The sequence below is a fragment of the Pezoporus wallicus genome, unplaced genomic scaffold (genome assembly GCF_028554395.1).
Source record: "Pezoporus wallicus isolate ANWC-B61680 ecotype Strahan unplaced genomic scaffold, APGP_CSIRO_Pwel_v1 contig_4816, whole genome shotgun sequence".
NCBI lineage: Eukaryota > Metazoa > Chordata > Aves > Psittaciformes > Psittacidae > Pezoporus > Pezoporus wallicus.
In genome coordinates, this window is record NW_026640990.1 from 2213517 (window position 1) to 2232802 (window position 19286).

Sequence of the window (19286 nt, forward strand, 5' to 3'; positions counted from 1 at the left end):
TGTTTTTCAGTCTCCTGACTTTGACGGTGTCTGTGGTATTGAGATGTAGAATTTAATCAGATGCTTACTTCCAGAATTTAAAACAAAACCCCAACCCACCAGTCGTTATAATGTAATTTGTAACAGAGATCGTTAGAGTTACAGTCAAGTTTTCTGAAGTGTGGGGTTTATTGTGAGATTTATGAATGTAATGTAACTTACACCATTGAGCTTCACCCATGAGCTGATATTTGATGATAAAAGTGTGAGAAAGGAATGTGAGAAAAGGGGAATAAAAATTTTCTTATTCAAGGCAAATTATATATGCTTCACATAAAATTAAGGGCTGCTAATGACATGGTACAGCTGTGATTGGGTCACTGTCAATTTTGAAAGCAACCTGGCTCACTATAAGCTTTGACCTTTCTCTTGCTCTAAATTTCACTACAAAATAAAACCTCAGACATTTATTACAGAAAAAAGCTGAAATTCATTAAGATAGAGCACAGTTTGAACAGATTCCATCATGAACATAATATGAAATGTGTGTTCTTCCATACTAGTGTTCTAACAAATGGGATTAGGGAAATACCTTTCTGGTTTTGTTTTTGTGTTTTTTTTTCCATTCAGATTGAAGTTGAGGGACAGAGCTCAATGGAATGGGCTTTGAAAGTGCTCATTTGCAGCATTTCCCCTACTGAAAGCTTTGGGGTTTTTTTTTGGTTTTTTTTTGTGGGTTTTTTTGTTTTTTTTTGGCAGGGGGAGGGGCTGGTGTTGGTATTTTTTGTTTGTTTGTTTTGTTTTTTAACCTTCAATATATGGTGGAAGGAGAGAAGCTTAGGAGTGAGTGATTTGTCTCCCTGCTGTTCCTGGATTTCTGCATTTGAACTGTGATATTGTTGGGGTTGGACTTTTTGTTTGTGCAGTGTTAGGCCCTGTGGCCTTGAGCTTCTGGGGGGTTACATACAGCCACCCAAATACATGAACTGGCTCTTCCAAAGAGACATTCAGAGTTTTCCAGGGAAACGTAATTGATAGAATTTCCCTGTTAAGCGCTCTCTGTGAAAGGGAGCTGTGGAAGATGGAATACTCCTGACAGCAGTACAGGAATAAAAAGTCTTTTTCCAGCTAATTAGAGATATTTGCCTAATTGGTGAAGGTTGATGCAGTGGTTCTTTTTTTTTTCCTCTCCTACCCCCTCTCCCCGCCCCCTCTCCTGTGTTACAGATATACGTGGACTGCAGGGATTTCTTGATCAGGCCTCAAGACTGGGACTTGATGTGTCATTACAAAAAGTGGACAGGAACATCAGCAGAGTCTTTGCCAACCTTTTCACTACCATGAAAACAGAAGAGCTGAACCGCTATCGGGACACATTGCGAAGGGCTATCTTACTCCTAAGCCCACGGGGAGCCCAGACTTTTATTAATGAGGTCAGTGCACAGTTTTTATCATTAACATTTCAGGAACATATATGATGGCTTATGTGACACCTTGCCATGTTTTCTGAAGTGGTAGATTTTGAGAGTGCTGTTTGGTAAATGTCGAATAAGACTGCCAGACTTTAGTGCCAGGGAACGGAAGTAACAGGTACTCCATGTAATGCATACTTTGTGGTTAAGGCAAACTGGGATAGCATGGGCCAGGTGGGCCCTCTTAGTATACTATGCAGATTTATGGGACAATTCTATTTTTCCAGTCATCTTCCATACCTGGATTTCAATCACAGTTGATAAGTGACAAGAACATCTACTATAGTCTATTAGAAAAGAAATATAATGTGCCTGAGTCATCTTTACTGCGGAAATCTTCAAATTCATATTAAAAAGGCATGTTATTGATATTTGCAAGCTGAGTCACAGAGTTGTTTATAAAGTATGAAGTAGGAATTATGTGTTTGTCTTTTTTTTGTTTCCTTAATGGTTCCTTGAAATCAAGTATGCTAAATAAGGCAGGGAGCTAGCTGTTGGGCAAACTTGTAATTAATATTGTGCTGTGGGCTAATTTTTGGCATGAGCTAGTTTTATCTAGCTTTTTAAACATTAAATGATTAACTATTCTGCAATGTTTTATAGATCAGCATTGTGCATGAGAGTTGGATCCTCAGTATAAGTTTATGTGTATTCATTAGCTAGGAATTTGGCAATCAAGTAGGTTGGTTTAATTCTTTTTATTTTAACTAACCAGGGATAATACTGACCCAATAAATTAAACTTTGGATGAAGTCTGTTTCCAGTTATCAATTTTGCTGCATCAAAGCCTGCTGGATTAAAAAAAAAAAAGAGCTAGATTAACTTGATTTTTTTTTTGTGGTTTTTTTTTTTTTTATCATACTAGCATAAGTAAATTCTCCACATTTATGTTCATCAGTGATTTTTAAATCAATAGGGTAAATTTTATGGTAAATAAATTAGGCAAATGGGTAGCTGGAAAAGACTAAATACAGACATGATTTCTACTTGTGTTTGTGCATACACAGAGATTTTCAGTAGAGGAATCGGGGAGTACTTGCCCTCAAAGTACAGTAAGCTATATGCAGCTCAGTCAGTGATTTTATTTGCTTCATAGTAGGCTCTGGCAAAAATACACATTGCTTAGTTTTACATTGAGTCCTAACAATGTATCCAAACCAGGTATTGAAAAGACATCAACACGTGTTTTATTGAGACCCAAGCTGGGTAGAAAGTCTGTCCCCCTTGAGTGCATAAGGCTTCAGAAATGTCCATAAGAGTTACGTGCATGCACTGCGAGGACCCTGTGGGTCTCAAGAGCAGAGGCTAATGTATTAAACTGTTTTACTACTCACTTCACCTTAAAGCAGTGTGTATTATAGGCATTAAGGCTAATGATCCTGATACATTTCCAGATCCTTGCAGGAGTTTAACTGTGGGCAGAAATGAAAAGTAATTTATTTGGCAATCTTCTTATATTGAATCTCAATTGATTCAGAAAAGCTTTATAGAAAGAAAATTTACATCTTAGAAAGGAACTCTCAAAAGACTTAAGCTGCGAGGCGCAAGGTTTCGGGAAGACTCCTTCACTAGCAGAGGCTGGGCTTACATTTTGTGGAGGCTTGCAATAACTGATTCCTCAACTAATTATCTACAGCACAATTCCAGAGAGTCTAGAATAACAACTTTCAGCTTAAATGAAATAGGTATTCTTAGTAAATTACAGAAATACATAATTCATAATGTGCAGCAGTAAGTGCATTCGAATCTTTACTTATTTCCACAGTTAATAAATATTTCATGCTATAGGTAGTGTATAACTATATACTAAATAATGTTGTTACCAGTCCAGCTCCTCACCTTGGAAGTTGTTTGAGGTTCTGAAACAATTTCCCTTTTCTGTTTTGGAAAAGTATTTATGTCTCTAAAATATGTAAGTAGTAACCCAAGAAGAAAATTAATACAGTTTATTTTTAAATTTGGGGTATATTAATTTTAATCTTTTCTATTTTAGCTCAAATTACAAATAAGAGCTTAAGAACAAAGAGAATAAATTGGATTTCAAACTTTGTTTCCATTAATTTCTGGAAATGGAAAGTTCCATGTGAAAAAGAGGTTTCTTGTTAAGTTTTTTGGTTTTGCTGAGCTGATATTTTGTAGCAGGGGAAAAATACCTGAAAAACTAGATCTTATTAAAGTCCATTAGCTAATAACATAGAATCATAAAAGCCAGGTGTTACACATGAAAACTCTTGGGGAATGCCAAACAAAAGTAAGATTTTCTTGGACAGCCTCTGGAGTATAAACCATGATGGAAATGGTTTTAAAAAATTTTTCTTAGCAAAAGTTATAGATGTCAGTCATTAGAAGCTAGTACAAGATTTATTTTGTCTCTTTCAATATTGCAAGTGATACATTTTTCCTGCTAAATTTATGGATACAGATTTCATCCCTGCTTATCTCTTGGATGATCTCATCTGACTGGATGCACAGAGTTAGGGCGCTCTGACATGTCATATGTGAAACTTTTGAAATTCTAACTCCTCAATTTTAGAATTATTTCTTTAATTTTTGTTTAGGCATCATTTTCACTTTACTTACTTAGTATCCTCAATGCCTGTTTCTGTCATGTGTCAAACTTGGGGCAACAGAAATTACTGACATTTTGTAAGTTTTCAAAGCTTTTTATTCTTCCATAAAATTGCTTTGTTTGTAAGAATAGAGAGAAAAAAAATCTTTTCAGTGTTAGAAGTATAAATATGGAATCAGCCTTTATAAAAAAAAAACAAACAGAAAGTAAATGCATTTTTAAAATGTTAGCTACTCTAGGTTTTCCATTAAAAGGTCACTTTGGGATTAAAACAAACTTAATCTAAAGACAGTGTGTCTCTCTTTAATAATTTTGTGAAAAATGTTCCCTTCTCCACCTGCAAAAATCCCCAATATATTTGCCCTGGTTCCATTGCTTAATTCATATGCAAAAGAATTCTCAGTTGTAATAGGTATGCATGTAGGAGCAAAAATGTTTCATATTTTGAAGATGTGATTTCCTTGCAAGGCAATATATAGGAAAAAAAAAAAAGAAGAAAAGGTAGCAGTGCAAAAATGGAAAGGAGATTTATTACTTTCAGTTATTCTGTTATTTCTGGCACAGGCATGGGATCCAAGACTCATAAGTCTCCCTCCTTGCAAAGACTTCACTTGCCTCTTCCACTTATCAATAGAGACATTTTTTTTTGGTTGCAAGTAGTGGAGGCATATTTGTATGGATTGCTTTTATCAGTAAGGGCTCTAGCCTGCATACTGACATGAATACATGGAAAATGGTTTAGAGAGGGGTGACAAAAATAATAAAAGGATTGGAGAGCAAGACCCAATGAGAAAGATCTCAGGAATGTGCTATATACAGCCTTCCTAAAGGAATATAAATACTTGAGAAGAAGCATAAGAGGAGGAGGAATTGTTAAAGGTAATCATGGGTGGTCTAACAAGAAGTAATGACCCCAAATTAAAAAGGAATGCTTTCTAATGGAGAGCTTAATTAGACAAAAAGTAACAAGTGATAGGACAAGAGGTTACAGCCTCAAGCTGCGCCAGGGGAGGTTTAGATTGGGTATTAGGAAAAATTTCTTCACCAAAAGGGTGATCCAGCATTACAACAGACTTCCCAGGGAAGTGGTGGAGTTGCTGTCCCTGGAAGTGTTCAAAAACTATGTAGAGGAAGCCCTTAGTGGCGTGGTTTAGTGGAGGCCTTGCCAGTCCTCAGGTAACAGTTGGACTTGGTGCTATTTAAGGTCTTTTTCAACCTAGTTGGTTCTATGCTTCTATATGAGCGCCTGGCAGGAGAGGTCAGTGAGGTGTCATTCTTCAGGGTGTTCAAGAAGAGATCCACTAGATAAAAAAATCTTTGTTAACTTAGTCTAGCAGTCTTTTCTGAAACAGTTTGAAGGGTGTTCTAGATTACCCAGGGGTCCTGCTGAAGACATGTCAGGAAGCATTTGTTGTGTGAAAAAATTCAGACTTTTCAAGTGGGGGAAGGGATCTTGTGGTTCAGTATTTCTCAAGTTTCCTACTGCAAATGTGCAGTATCTGTTAGCTGTGGAGGACTTGGTGGTGATGTTTTGTTTTTTATTTCTTTGCAGAACACATTTTATTTATTTGGAATATGTATTTTTATGAGATTTTTCGTAGAAACCATAGGTGATATCAGTTGCTTTATAGACTTTAATCATGCTGCTTTCTAGTATTGCCACCTTTACTTTTGAAAGCCAGTAAAATGGAGGCTGTAACATGGTTGCATGTGGTTATTGATTTAAAAGGAGAAGGGATTCTTTGGTTTACAAAACCCTTAACTCAGCATTGCTGGTTTTTTTGGCAGCTTCATTGAAGTGAAAAATGCTTCCATTTAGGTGTGTCTTTGAAAATTATATCATTGCTTGTTGAGTCTGTCTTGACTGTAGGCTAGTAAGCTTACTGCAATAAGGTAGCTAGTATATATGCATACCCCTGCACATACAGGCTGAAAGAGGAACTCTTTACATGCCTAGTATAGTAAACAGGATACAAAAAAAAATCAAATAACTAGAGAGCAGATTAATTGCATTAAAAATTGATGCTAAAACCCTGTATCATTGCAGCAGGGTTATCTGAATCAATGCAATTCCAATTTGAGCTGAAGCTATAAACTGCCAGAATAATACTGTTTGTTAAACAGTTATAATTTATCTCTGTCCTGTTTATGCAGTCACCTCTGTGTCCTCACCAGAAAGCAAGGACTGCTTTCTGTTTCTCTTTTACTCTAGTTAATGTCAAATGTTCTGACTTATTCCTTTAAAAAAGAATAAAAAAAAAGAAAAATATATTCTGCTTTTGGTTAAGGTGGGGCCATTTCACACTGATTTTTCGACCTTTTTTCATTACTAGTCATTGAGGATGCTGAGCACCTTAGTCGCAGAGCACTCCTAGCTGGCACTTTTTCGTGAACAGTGCTCCAGACTTCTCTTTTTTCCTCTGCAGTTGGTGACATGCTATTACTTGACTGGAGCTGCAGGAATTATTTATGGCATCTTGAGCAGTTTGCACCCAAAAGGAATTGTCTGAAATGGATTTCCACAGGAAGCAGACACCTTAACATTTCAGAATTTAACAGGAAAAAAGTTTAATAATTTTCTGGCACTTGGCATTTCGTATTGCCATACAGCTCTCTTATTTATGTTACGAACATTCAGCGTATTAGCCGGTATCTCTGCTTTCTATACAGTGTATAAACATCTTGAAATACTGGTAAATAATTTGGGAAAAAAAAATTTATGCCTTTTTCATTTTTTAGAAAGCAATTTCTTTGTTGAAAGAGGTGGTAGTGATTTGTGAATGCTGGTAACAGAACTGTAGAAATAATACATTCTTCTTTCAATAGTTGAAGTTAAATCGTACCCAGCTTGTTTTTTCTAAATCTTTCTCTGGTTTTCTATTTCTTCCTCTGTGCTAAAATCTTGTCTGCTGGCATTTGCAATATAGTAAAACTTTGTGCTAAAAGAGAATAATAGTTATAATTAATTATTAATAATATAAAACAAGCAAACCTCATTAAACTGCTAAAACTTAAGTGAAAACAAAGCCTCACATTATGGGATAAATTAGCGTAGAAGCAGGTTCTTTCAATTGGGCCAGAAGAAACCCCCAGCCACACACAAACCCTCACACATTTTGTTTCACTATGATTAATGAAAGCTGTGGGATCTCTGAAAATGTTTGTAACGATCATTTACATGTGCAGTCATAAATTTGTAGGCATTTTGAAGAGGGAGAAAAGATATCATAATTTGGTGAATAAATGGCTTTACGTGAATTCTTTACGTAGCTTCATGTAAATGACACTTCTTTTACTAGTGCAGGTAAGCTTAAGTGATGATAATTCTAGAATTTTATTTTATTTTATTTTATTCCACTCCTAATGTTGCAACAGATTTTGAACCTGAATGTTGAACTAATGAGAAACATGAGGCCTGCATTCGGTTCCGTACATCTCTAACAATAACTGATAGAAGCTTTGTGAGGCTTTGTGGGTCAATTAAGAGGAAAAAAAAAAAAAAAAGGAAATGAAATATCTTAGAATTACACAGTTCTCATGAGTCTAGAAAGAAATAACACTTTCTTCCCCCACCAACCAACCAACCAAAAGAAAACTCAAAACAACAAAACCCAACAAACAAACAAAATCCAACCAAACAAAACCAAACCAAAAAACCCAGCAACTGATGCACAGTATAATTTCTCATCACCTGCTGACCAGTGCCCATCTTAGCCCCAAGCAGTGATTGGTGCCTTCCAGGCAGCTACCGCCAGTTTCCATACCAAGCATGACATGCTGTGTTATGGATTATCTCTTTGGCTAGTTTGGGTCAGGTGTCCTGTCTTTGCTCCCTCCCAGCTTCCTGTGCGTCTTGTCACTGGCAGAGCGTGAGAGACTGAAAAGTCCTTGATCAGTATAAGTGCTACTTAGCAACAACTAAAAACATTGGTGTGTTATCAGCACTGTTCTCAGACTAAAGCCAAAACACAGCACTGGACCAGCCACTAGGAAGAAAATTAACTTTATCCCAGCCAAAACCACACCACTTACTAAGTCTCTCAATGTCATTAATAGTATGTATGCTCTGAAGGAACTAAATTTTTCAGGTCATATTTTGAATCTGATGACTGAACACATGCATAGAGGACCATTTATTTTTGAATATCATTAAATCTGTATGTTCAGGAACTGGACATTCCTCTTGTTCCGAATACTTACTCCTCAGTATACTGTTGGATTCTTGTTTCATTATGGGTGTTCAGTTGCTAAAACATGACTCAATTCCTGAAAATTTTGCTTCCATCCACAAGTAAGGATGTTGGGAAACCGTGCTGAATATCTGGTTGAAAAAAAAAAAAATATTGTTGAAATACTTTAATTTTACATTGCTTCATGAGCTTCCTTAATTTTTATTTTGTTATTTTTCATTCGTTTTTTTTAGTCTAGAAAATTGTTAATTTTCTTACCTATTATATTTGTATCTTTTCTCAATCTCTCTGTTAAGTATGGAAATGAACAGCATGGTGCAAGGTAAGCCTGTTCACATGGGATGGCCCTGATAAAGGTGACAAGTCTGTAAAGTGGAAGGCAATAGGATGCGGAGACTGGCATCCATGTTGTTGAAGCAGGTGCTTGTGCTATGGTATCACTATGTCCTAGTTCATAGGTTTCTCCTTTCAGGGTAGCCCCACGTTAATACAGTATGTTCCAGAAGTAGCTCTCTGCACAAATTTAATGTCAGGATTCGGTGTTGGGACCAGCACTGTTTATCTTCTTTAATTTTTTACATGGACAGTGGGATTGAGTGCACCCTCAGCAAGTTTGCTGATGACACCAAGCTATGCGGTGCAGTTGACAGGCTGGAGGGAATGGATATCATCCAGGGAGACCTCGACAGTCTTGAGAGGTGGGCCCAGGCAAACCTCATGAAGTTCAACAAGGCCAAGTGCAAGATCTTGCACCTAGGTCAGGACAACCCTAAACACAAATACAGGCTGGGCAGACACTGGATTGAAAGCAGCCCTGAGGAGAAGGATTTGGGGGCGTTGGTTGACAAAAATCTCAACAGGACCAGCAATGTGCACTTGCAGCCAAGAAAGCCAAACATATGCTGGGGTGCATCGAAAGAAGTGTGACTAGCAGGTCAAGGGAGGTGATTACTCCCCTCTGCTCCTCTCTCATGAGACCCCATTGTGAGTACTGCATTCAGCTCTGAGGCCCCCAACACAAGAAGGACATGGACCTGTTGGAGTGAGTCCAGAGGAGGGCCCCAAAGATGATCAGAGAGCGGAAGCACCTCTCCTATGAAGACAGGCTGAGAGAGTTGGGCTTATTCAGCCTGGAGAAGATCAGGCTTCAGAGAGACTTTATAGAAGCCTTCCAGTACCTAAGGGGGGACTACAAGGAAACTGAAAAAGAATGATTTACAAGGGTATTTAGGCTAGAGGTAATGGCTTTGAAATGAAAGGGATTTAGATTAGATGTAAGGAAGAAATTCTTTACTGTGAGGGTGGTGAGGCAATTGCACAGGTTGCCCAGAGAAGCTGTGGCTGTGCCATCCATGGAAATGTTCAAGGCCAGGTTGGACAGGGCTTTGAGCAACCTAGTGTAGTGGAAGGTGTCCCTGCCAATGGCAGGGAAATTGGAACTCGATGATCTTTAATGTCCCTTCCAACTAAAACCAGTCTGTGATTTGGGGATTCTTTCTGTCAGGAGAGGTTGTATTTATGGGGGTGGTTTTGAAGGGAGAGGAGTAATTAATGTCTTGGAAACAGAATTGTTGAATTGGGCCACATGCAATTCATTCCCTCTAGTACTGTCTTTAATAGTACCCAGTTTTGGCCTTTGCGAGAGCTGATGAAGGACAACTCTTCAGGGAGCACTAAAATCTTGAGCTACAAAAAGCTAACCCCACTTCAACCTACACCCTCATGTTTATTTTGTTTTTTAAAAATAATCTTACTTCAGATTTTTCTACTCACTCTTGGGATACTGTGCAATTTAAACATAAAGCTTTTATATGTGTGTATTTTTAAAGTTAAATATCTTGACATATCTGTGGTCATTATAATACATAAATATATGTAAAATCTTTCTCTAAAATACTGCAAATCTGCAGATGACTTTATCCTTCCTAGCAAGGATAATTTTCTGCAATTTAGGTATAATTTACCAGAAATCAGAGATTACAAATTAATTATGGATGATTAATTTTAAAATATGCTCCTGCATTTGCATTCATCACTATGTATTTTACTGTTGTAAGACACTAGCACAAGCAGTGCAGGTACGTGAGAAAATGTGTCTGCCTTATAAAAATAGAAAAAGTAATGACCATGCAAAAACTATTTGCCATCTTCCAGTTTGACTGTTTTTTCCATAAATTCAGTAAATTCTTAATCTTACTTGTGCTAGGGTAGCTTGAGTTTGAAGATTATAAAATAGATACTGCAATTATTCAGTTTTTGAACCTTTAACACTGCTGAGTTCACACAGTAGCTGCAGGTTGGCTTTTTCCATTGACACATGTGCAAGAGTTTCCAAGCACAGGGATTGACTTGGAGTACAGGGCTCTGTACAATCAGTTAATCATCTCTCACCTAAAATGCACTTCTAGAGCTGGTGTTCTGGATTAAGAGTCATTTCATTAGTAGTTTCAGAGGTTATAGAATGAGGCCATTTTTCTGTAGTAGGGGATGAGTACTAATTGCTACTAATATTTTTCACCTGCTTTGCGTCTTTTCATAGGAGGTTTTTAATCACTTTTAGTAGGTGAAACAAAACTATATTATATTTACCCAAGAGTTATTTTTAGTTTCAAACTTATTTGGAAAATGATTTAAGCCTTCACTAATTGCTTGCAGCATACAGTACAGTGCTGTCTGTGTGTGAGATAGAAGCTTGGGCAAGATTTATCTTGGTTTGAGAAGATTAATCCCAAGAAGAGTGTCCTAGGTCTGATGCTCTTTTTCCCTAAAAGTTACTTTTATGTTGGGCAGGCAGTGCACAGCGTAGGTGCAAGGGTTAGTGTTGCTGATACAGTACTGTCCAATGTGTAGAAAACAACACTGAATGTTGTGTTAGTGTCATAGAATCACAGAATTGTTAGGGCTGGAAAGGATCTTAAGATCATTTAGCTCCAACCCCCCTGCCATGGGCAGGAATGTCTCACACTAGACTACGTTGCCCAGGGCTCTGTCCAACCTGGCCTTGAAAATTGCTGGAGATGGAGCATTCACAACTTCCTTGGCCTACCTTCACATTAAAGAACTTCTTTGTTATATTTAAGCTAAACTTCCCCTATTTAAGTTTAAACCCATTACCCCTTGTCCTATCACTACAGTCCCTAATGAAGAGTCCCTCCCCAGCATCCTTATAGCCCCCCTTCAGATACTGGAAGGCTGCTAGGAGGTCTCCACGCAGCCTTCTCTTCTCCAGGCTGAACAGCCCCAACTTCCTCAGCCTGTCTTCATACGGGAGGTGCTCCAGTCCCCTGATCATCCTCGTGGCCCTCCTCTGGACTTGCTCCAACAGTTCCATGTCCTTTTTATGTTGAGGACCCCAGAACTGCACACAGTACTCCAAGTGAGGTCTTGCGAGGGCAGAGTAGAGGGGCAGGATCACCTCCGTCGACCTGCTGGTCACACTTCTTTTGATGCAGTCTTCACAGTTCAAGGTGTAGAGCTCCCTGAAAAATCTAAAATAGAGGATTATTGGAGTTTTTTGGAAATGTAAGGGAAGAAATGTTTGGGAACCTTGTTCATCAGGGGCAAGCAGTTAGATCTGGTTAAATTAAGCTTATAACTTGAGACAGTGTGGCAACTGTGCAATAAGGTGTCTTTTCCTTAGGCAAAGAGTGTTCTGTGTCAAACAAATACAGCAGTGTATCATCAACATAAAGCATGATGTGTCATTTCATTTACCTTTGTACCTTGGAGGGTGGCAAATATCTTAAAAATTAGCAAAGGTTTAAGAGTTGTTTTAAAAGAGAGTATAGTATGCGCTAATAATTATTTTTCCTACTGCTGCTTTTAGTACTTCTGGTGCTATTGTAAATAGTATGCTTGAGTGTCTTCTTATGAATTGGAATGTTGCTTTACAGATCCTAAATAAATATATCCCCAAAGAATTTACAGCATGCAAGGTGGGCCAGATAGAAGTATTTGGAGAATAAAAGGGATTGATGATGAATGTTGTGCAATGACAGAAGTAGTGTCTTCATACCAAGATCTTAGAAATCAGCATTTGAAAAGGGGTGGGGGAATTAAATAAGGGAATGTAAAGCATTTGTAGAATCTTTTTTTTAAATATGGGTAGGTGAAGAGTGTTAACACTGAAGCCAAAATCCTCTTTGTAGTAGTAGTTTCAGCAGGGTATGAGATGAGCTTACAGTAACATTTTTAGTAATCAATATGTAATGTCATCAGAGCTGGGAAAAGAGTTCTAGCATTACAGATGCTTAAGAAGAACTGTTTATTAGAAAGGTTATGAATCTCTGAGATTTTGGGCTTATCCTGGATGACCAGTTTAGTAAGAAATGAAAGTCAAAGATGACACTTGGATTGTAGTCCAAATTGGTAGGTCTGATATTCTGGCTGTCTGTTTTGACTGAGAAAAAGGATGTCCTTTCCCGGAAGGGAGAGGGTTGAAAAATCTCATTATCCACATCAAGTTTATGAGGGCATCCAGAAAGCAAGCTAACTATTTAGATTCAACAGAATATGAAAAATGTGTCACAGAGAAGTAGATCAGTTCTCATCAACATTTGAATGGCAGTGGGTTTTTTTTTTTTTGCTATTTTGCTCACTGGATGAAGTTAGTGTAAAGGGAGGGGATTACGGAGTGAATGGTTGTGGGAAGCTCCTTGGGAACTTGAAGAGGATATCACAGAAAGTGTCCCCTGGAGAAGCTGTGCTAAAGGAGTGGCATAGGAGAAAACGCAGGAGAAAAGTGCTGAGAAGCAGAGGTTTAGCAAAATGAAATGTGATCATCTATCTGACAAGTCAAAGAGAAGAGAGTAACATTACGATGTTTGGCTAAGAAAAGTGAATGTCAGTAAAACCAGTTTCACTTAAGTGCAGAAAGTAGAAGCCCGAAGGAAAAGAATTTAGCTCAGAAGAGAAAGTTCAAGGCTGTGCATATGAACCGTTTGTTAAGGGATCTGTAGGTATAAGGAAGAGGGAGAATGGAATGATAGATATAGAGCCAGGAAGGCTGTGGGAAAGGAATACTTTCTGGCCTCAGAGAAGAGAAATGGGGTAAGAAGAAACTACTTTAAAGGTATATAAGACCTTCTAATTCTTATAATGGCAAATGTGTCGACAATATCTTCAAAGGTACCAAGGACTGGAAGGCTCCATACTGTATGTATGGAGTGAAGAGACAGGCTGGCAGTGACAGTACTTTGCTGTGGGCTGGGCATCTTTTTTGATGGATAGTTGCCAGAGTGACAAATTACGGGTTGCTTGTTTGTCTTTCAGTTCTTGTCAGATACGCAGTTTGCTGTCCTCCAACCGTTGGAAAGATGTGTATCTGTAGACGGTAGAAATTTTACTCCTGTTTTTGTTGTGATTATTTGTTTTACTGAAATAAACATCGATATGCAGAATTACTTCACATTCCCCTTATGAGACCTTTTTCCAGGTTTTTGGACCACTTTGCAGTATGACTTCTAAGGGAATAAAAGTAGCTCTGACAGCATCCTCTGTGGGGCAGGACATAAACTTTGTGTCATACTTCCTGATAGAGTTTTCAAATTTAGTAATATCTTCTCATTGGAAGTCTTCATACTGAAGTTTTCATAGAAAGAAATATAATCAGGTTTCTGTATTTGCTGGTTTTGCCATCATGTTTGTTCACTACATATTCAGGCTTTTACTAAGATACATTTTTACACCTTTTTCTCAAAGATCACTTTTCAAGGTTGATCTCTCCGTGTTGAGGCAGGTACCTAATTATTATCCCTACAGAACATAGAATATAGAGGTAAAGGATTATTAGCCCCCTTTTTTTTCCAGCGGGGACATGAGGTTACAGAGAAAGTAGGCAATTTTCGAGGTCGCCTGATATGGGGGCTGAACTTTTAAATGTCAAACCAAGAATTTGCCCAAAAGGTCATCCTTTTGTTTGATACTGCCAGGTATGTCTTTGCCACCACTGACCCCTAGTAGTTTCATTTGACAGAAATGATAGTTTTGTCACTCCAATGATGCTTTTATCAGACATGCAGCCTTTAACACACACCCCCCTCCCTCCGCGTCAAATTAAAATTCTCTTTGAATAGTGTGCTTGCTTTAGTTTCAGATAAATAATGCAGATTGCACATACATTCCGACAGAGCATTTAAAGAGCTGCTACGGTAAATTTAAAAATCTGTATTTTATTTATTGAATTGAGCCCTTTCATTGTAATGGAATTATAGTTTGCTATAGACCTTGTTCTGTGAACGAGATCAATTTGTTTGGCACTGACCCATCCATTCAACTTGAAGCAATCAGATTTAAAAGCTTTGCACTTTATTAATGTGTGTGCAAATAGCAATTGGATTCCAAGGACACTCTTTAGGAACGCACCTTGAGTGATTGGTCTTGACATATAATTTGTGTTTTGCTTCCAACTTTCCAAGGGAAAAACTCTTGATAAAATTATTTTTAGATAATACTGAAAAGGGAAAAAGGCCAAACCTTGGAGTATGACAATGACTTTGTGTATTTACTGAAAGTATATTGACTTGAAAATACTGCAAGTTCCCCAACATGTTTTCCCATAAAATTATTAAAGAGTATTGAGCATATTTTGTGATGTACGTAATATTAAAACAAAACACAATCAACCAAACAAAAAGTATAATACTGTATTGTTAATTTTCTAAACTGTTCTAACTTTCAAGATATTTTAAAACTCATTGTCAATCACATCTTGATTTAAAGTCAGACCAATCTAGCAAATAGAGCACTTTGGCCTGGATACAGTTATGAATACTTAAAATTATGCAGTTCAAGTCAGATATATCCCTGATAGCTTGCATAACCAAGAGGCACCCTAGCACTGGAAACGCTGCCATGTAAATAAGATGGTTATGTCATCCAGGACAAATAACCAGTGGAAGTGTCCAATTTGCAAATGTGTGCTGTGCAGGAGTGCTAAAAACAAATACCAAAGAGAGAAAATTGTGATAAAAAGAGGACCTTAAGGTCTTGATGTCAAGACCTCTTAATACTTTGGGAATGTATGGCTGGAATTCTCACTGCCTACTTCCTTCAAGTGTGAAACGTTGCTGCAAACAACGCAATTGAGCTCCAGGTAGTTTTCATGCGTGTAGGATCCTGTGCGGGAGGGCACCTCCACTTTTTTTGGTATTTCTTTTAAGAACTTAATAAGAGAGTTTGCATAAGATTCCTCAGAAGTTTACACTGCCCAAACTGTTGGAGAACCAAGTGAATCTTAGGTTCCTAGTTTGGATACTCATAGTTTCAGCTTATATTACATCTTCAGATTTTTTCTTCCTCACTGTGTTTGAATATGTTTTATACTTTTTTAAAAGGTATGTCTGGATTTGAATAAGAATACTGTTTTTTTGTGATTAGTGGTTAAAAGCCTTGAAAATAATATTACCCATCTGATTTTCACCCACGTAGCTTTTATTATCTGTATCTACATAAAAATGGATTAATTCATTACTTAATAAAACTAATTAATAACAGTTATATTTAACACCAAACATGTCTGAGTAAAATATATATGCTTATGTAATATAGATACTATATAAAAATATGTATGTATTATACATACACACATACACAACTTGCATATTATACCATACCCAGGTAAGTCACTTAAGCAGGAACTTGTGCCTGCGTAAATATGGAAGAAGAGAGAGTAAATGTTTGCTCTCTGCAGCTGGAAAAGGAAAATAGGGATACTGGAGTAGAAACGAACCAGAGAGTACAAGTTCCTCAGACCTCTTGTGTTTCAGCTCATTGAGAACGTTCATATTTCTGATGTGCTCTACTGATATTTGCAAATAGTGTTGACATCTTTCAGTGTAACTAGGTGGAGAACTGTATCTGTAAAAGCCTCTTGGAATTTGTTATTTCATGCAGGGGATTTGCAATGCTGGCCAAATGGAACAGAGAGAGTGTAGAAGACCCACCTTGCTCAGGCATGTCATTAGCACTGAATTTTTTCTGACCGTGAAGACACAAAGAGTAAAATGAAATAAAGGTCAAAGCCTGAGTATGAGAACGAGCAGGGAAAAGCTGCCCCAGTACTGGTATGTTCACAAAGCTCAAAGGCCTCTTGGGGAACATGAGCAGTGCTTCAGTGCAATTGATAAAGTCAGCCAGACATTAGTCCCAAAACCCTCCATATTTTAACGGTAACTTGAGCAGAAGCTGTTATTTGTGATGGCTAAATGAAATTTGTGGAATGTTGCAATCCCAGACGAAAAGGAAAACAAGCCTGAATGAAATAGCTGAATGGAAGTGTCAAAGCATCAACAGATTTGTAAATAACTTGAAGCTAAAGAGTTGGCTTTGCTGTTTTGAGTCTTGCACTCCTGGTGTCTGCAGAAGAAAGGCCTGATTGCCTACTTGTATTTAGTGGTTAATAAGAATGTGAAAAGGAGTCACAAGCTCTAGAATCTTTTAAGTAGGAAAGCTATAAGTGTTTTTATATCAACCTTCTTATACTGGGCAGTTTGCATTGCTGATTGTGGCTGCCTCATATGTTAGGAGAATAACAGTAACATTGGTGTTCTCACAAAATGGCCTACATAATCTTTATCTCTGTTCAGGATTTTGCTACTTTGAAAAAATTAAATTTAGCTTTTCTAGCCAGAGATTTTATGTCTTGTTCTCTTTATTTCACTCCCCTTTCAAATGTTTTCATTTGTGATAAAGTTACTACCTGCGACAAATATGTCAAGAGTTTAGGAGTTCCTAAAAGTAAATTGTCCTGGGTTCAGCAGTAGCAGTCATTTTTTCTCTTCTTAGTAGCTGGTGCAGTGCTGTGTTTTTGTCTTTCGGCCTGGGAACAGTGCTGATAACACCAATGTTTTTAGTTGTTGCTAAGTAATGTTTACCCTGACCAAGGACTTTGTGAATCTCATGCTCTGCCGGGGAGGAGGGGAAGCCGAGAGGAAGCAGAGACAGGACACCTGACCCAAACTGACCAAAGAGGTATTCCATACCACAGCACGTCATGCCCAGGATGTAACTGTTACCCGGAAGGGCTAGTTCACTGCTGGGTCGGGCTAGGTATCGGTCGGTGAGCAGTTGTATTCTCTTCCCTTGTTATTTCCTTTATCATTATTATTATTGGTGGTAGCAAGAGTGGGTTTGTGTTATACCTTAGTTACTAAACTGTTCTTATCTCAGCCCGTGGGAGTTGCATTTTTTTTGATTCTCCTTCCCATCCCTTGGGGAGTGAAAGCAGGGGAATAGACTGTATGGTTCTGATTTATGGCCTGGGCTTAAACCACAATATAAATAATAGAGGTGCTGATGTTAGATGAACTACAGAGGAACTTAATGAGATATGTTTTTCAATTGCTGATCTAAATTAGAATTAAGAGTACATATAAATCTTTACAGGGAGGTAACAATACAGTTAAAAAATTGCCGTATCAAGATGCTTTGCTTAAGTATAAAGCTGAAGGAAATTCTTTTCACCTTGGCCAAAAATTTATAAAAATTAAAATAAAATACAATAAAATAAATTACACGCCCCCCCCCCCCCGCCAAAAAAAAAACAACCCTCAAACCAAAACCAACCAGAAAAAAGAAAAAAAAAACCAAACAACTCCAAATCCACTAAAGTTTTCATGTTGCCATCTGTAATTCAAAGTGAACTCTTAGGGCCATCTGTTTTACCACATCACTGTAGCGATGAACATTGTCAGTGGCTGTAGGTGAACAGTTAAGAAGCTCTACAGCATAATGGCACCCCCCAATTTCCCACTCGGCTCACTGATAATGATTTGCAAATGAATCTGCCTACTTGTTTATCGGAATTGTCATTACTTCATCAAAGTGTTCCTGCCAAGATACAGCAGCTTTCCAAGGGCTCTGGATTTCATTGTTTATCACTGTCACTTGCTTGTGGAAGAATCAAGCAAGCTAGCAACAGGGACTTTTAATAACAAAAAAAAAAAGAAAAAAAAACAACCAACCCACAAACCACAAGCCCACAACCAAATGAACAAACAAACAAACAAGAAGTGTGACTTTGAAAAGTACTGTGGCATTGAAGTTTTCAAAACAACTAAGTGAAGCTTAAAGAATAAGAATGCAGAAATGGTTCAACTGTGTTTTAATAAAGACGGTGTAGTGTGGGAAAACATAGCATGTATGCCACTGCTGTTGCTAATGCTCATTATTTACTTGTTAATATAAGCAGTCCTAAAATAGATGCTTATCTTCTAAATCAAGACTAGGGAGATGGAGACTCTATTTGCAATAGATATAACTAATGGATATTTCAGGGATAACTCCTTCCTCTCACAGGAAAAATGTGAAGATAAAAGCCAGTAGCACTCATAAGACACCAGACAGCAAAAGAACAAGAACAAAATAAGCTAAGTGGGTGGATAGTTTAGGTGACTGGCCAAGTCAGATATTTGTTTGAAGAGAGTCATAGTTTGGGTTTGAACTATCCATATAATGAGTGTTTGAGAATACTTTGAAAATCCTTTTTGTTAATCAATAAATTCTTCAGTTATCAAGAGTGACCTATTTTCATATAGTATGCTAATGTTAGGAGGACAATTAATGATTGTGAAGCACTGCCTTTCTCCTGAACAGACCTGTTTTTTTGTGCACATTTTCCCTCAGTTTTGTGCTGTTTTCCCTTGATGCTGCACATGAATGAAGGAAAGGGAATATGCTTTGTCTTTTAAAAAGCTGGGCAAGCTAAAATAATCTGTATGTGAGACGAGAGAGAGAGAGAGAATGAAACAGCGTAGTGCTGCATTTGTCTTGCCCTCATTCAAGTAGCGACATTTCTGCTCATCAGCTGAGTCTTCTGAAGAATGTCAAAATGTTACTGAAGAAAACCCCATGCAAACTCCCTCCAGCTCATTGTTACTTTTCCTTTTATGTGCAAGAGAACTATATCAAAATGGCTGTCTTTGTGCATTTCCTGCCTTTTTTTTTTTTCCAGGATGGCTTCTGGAAAGGTTTAAGTAGTCTATTCATCCAGAATTTTGGCAGCTAAGGTAGCCAGAAATTTGGTGCCAGCCTCCTCGAGTTTGACCTTGCTTTCCTCTTGCTGCTCTCTGCATATAC

The 19286-nt window shown here is 37.8% G+C and overlaps 1 protein-coding gene across 4 annotated transcripts in view; it reads left to right on the forward strand.

The window, feature by feature from the left end:
* Positions 1-19286, forward strand: part of GRID1 (glutamate ionotropic receptor delta type subunit 1) — a 592171-nt gene that overhangs the window by 353836 nt on the left and 219049 nt on the right. For all 4 annotated transcript variants that reach the window (XM_057421472.1, XM_057421471.1, XM_057421473.1 and 1 more), the window contains one exon: positions 1207-1412. In XM_057421472.1, coding sequence (XP_057277455.1) covers positions 1207-1412 — 206 coding nt within the window. The remainder of the gene's footprint in view (positions 1-1206; positions 1413-19286) is intronic.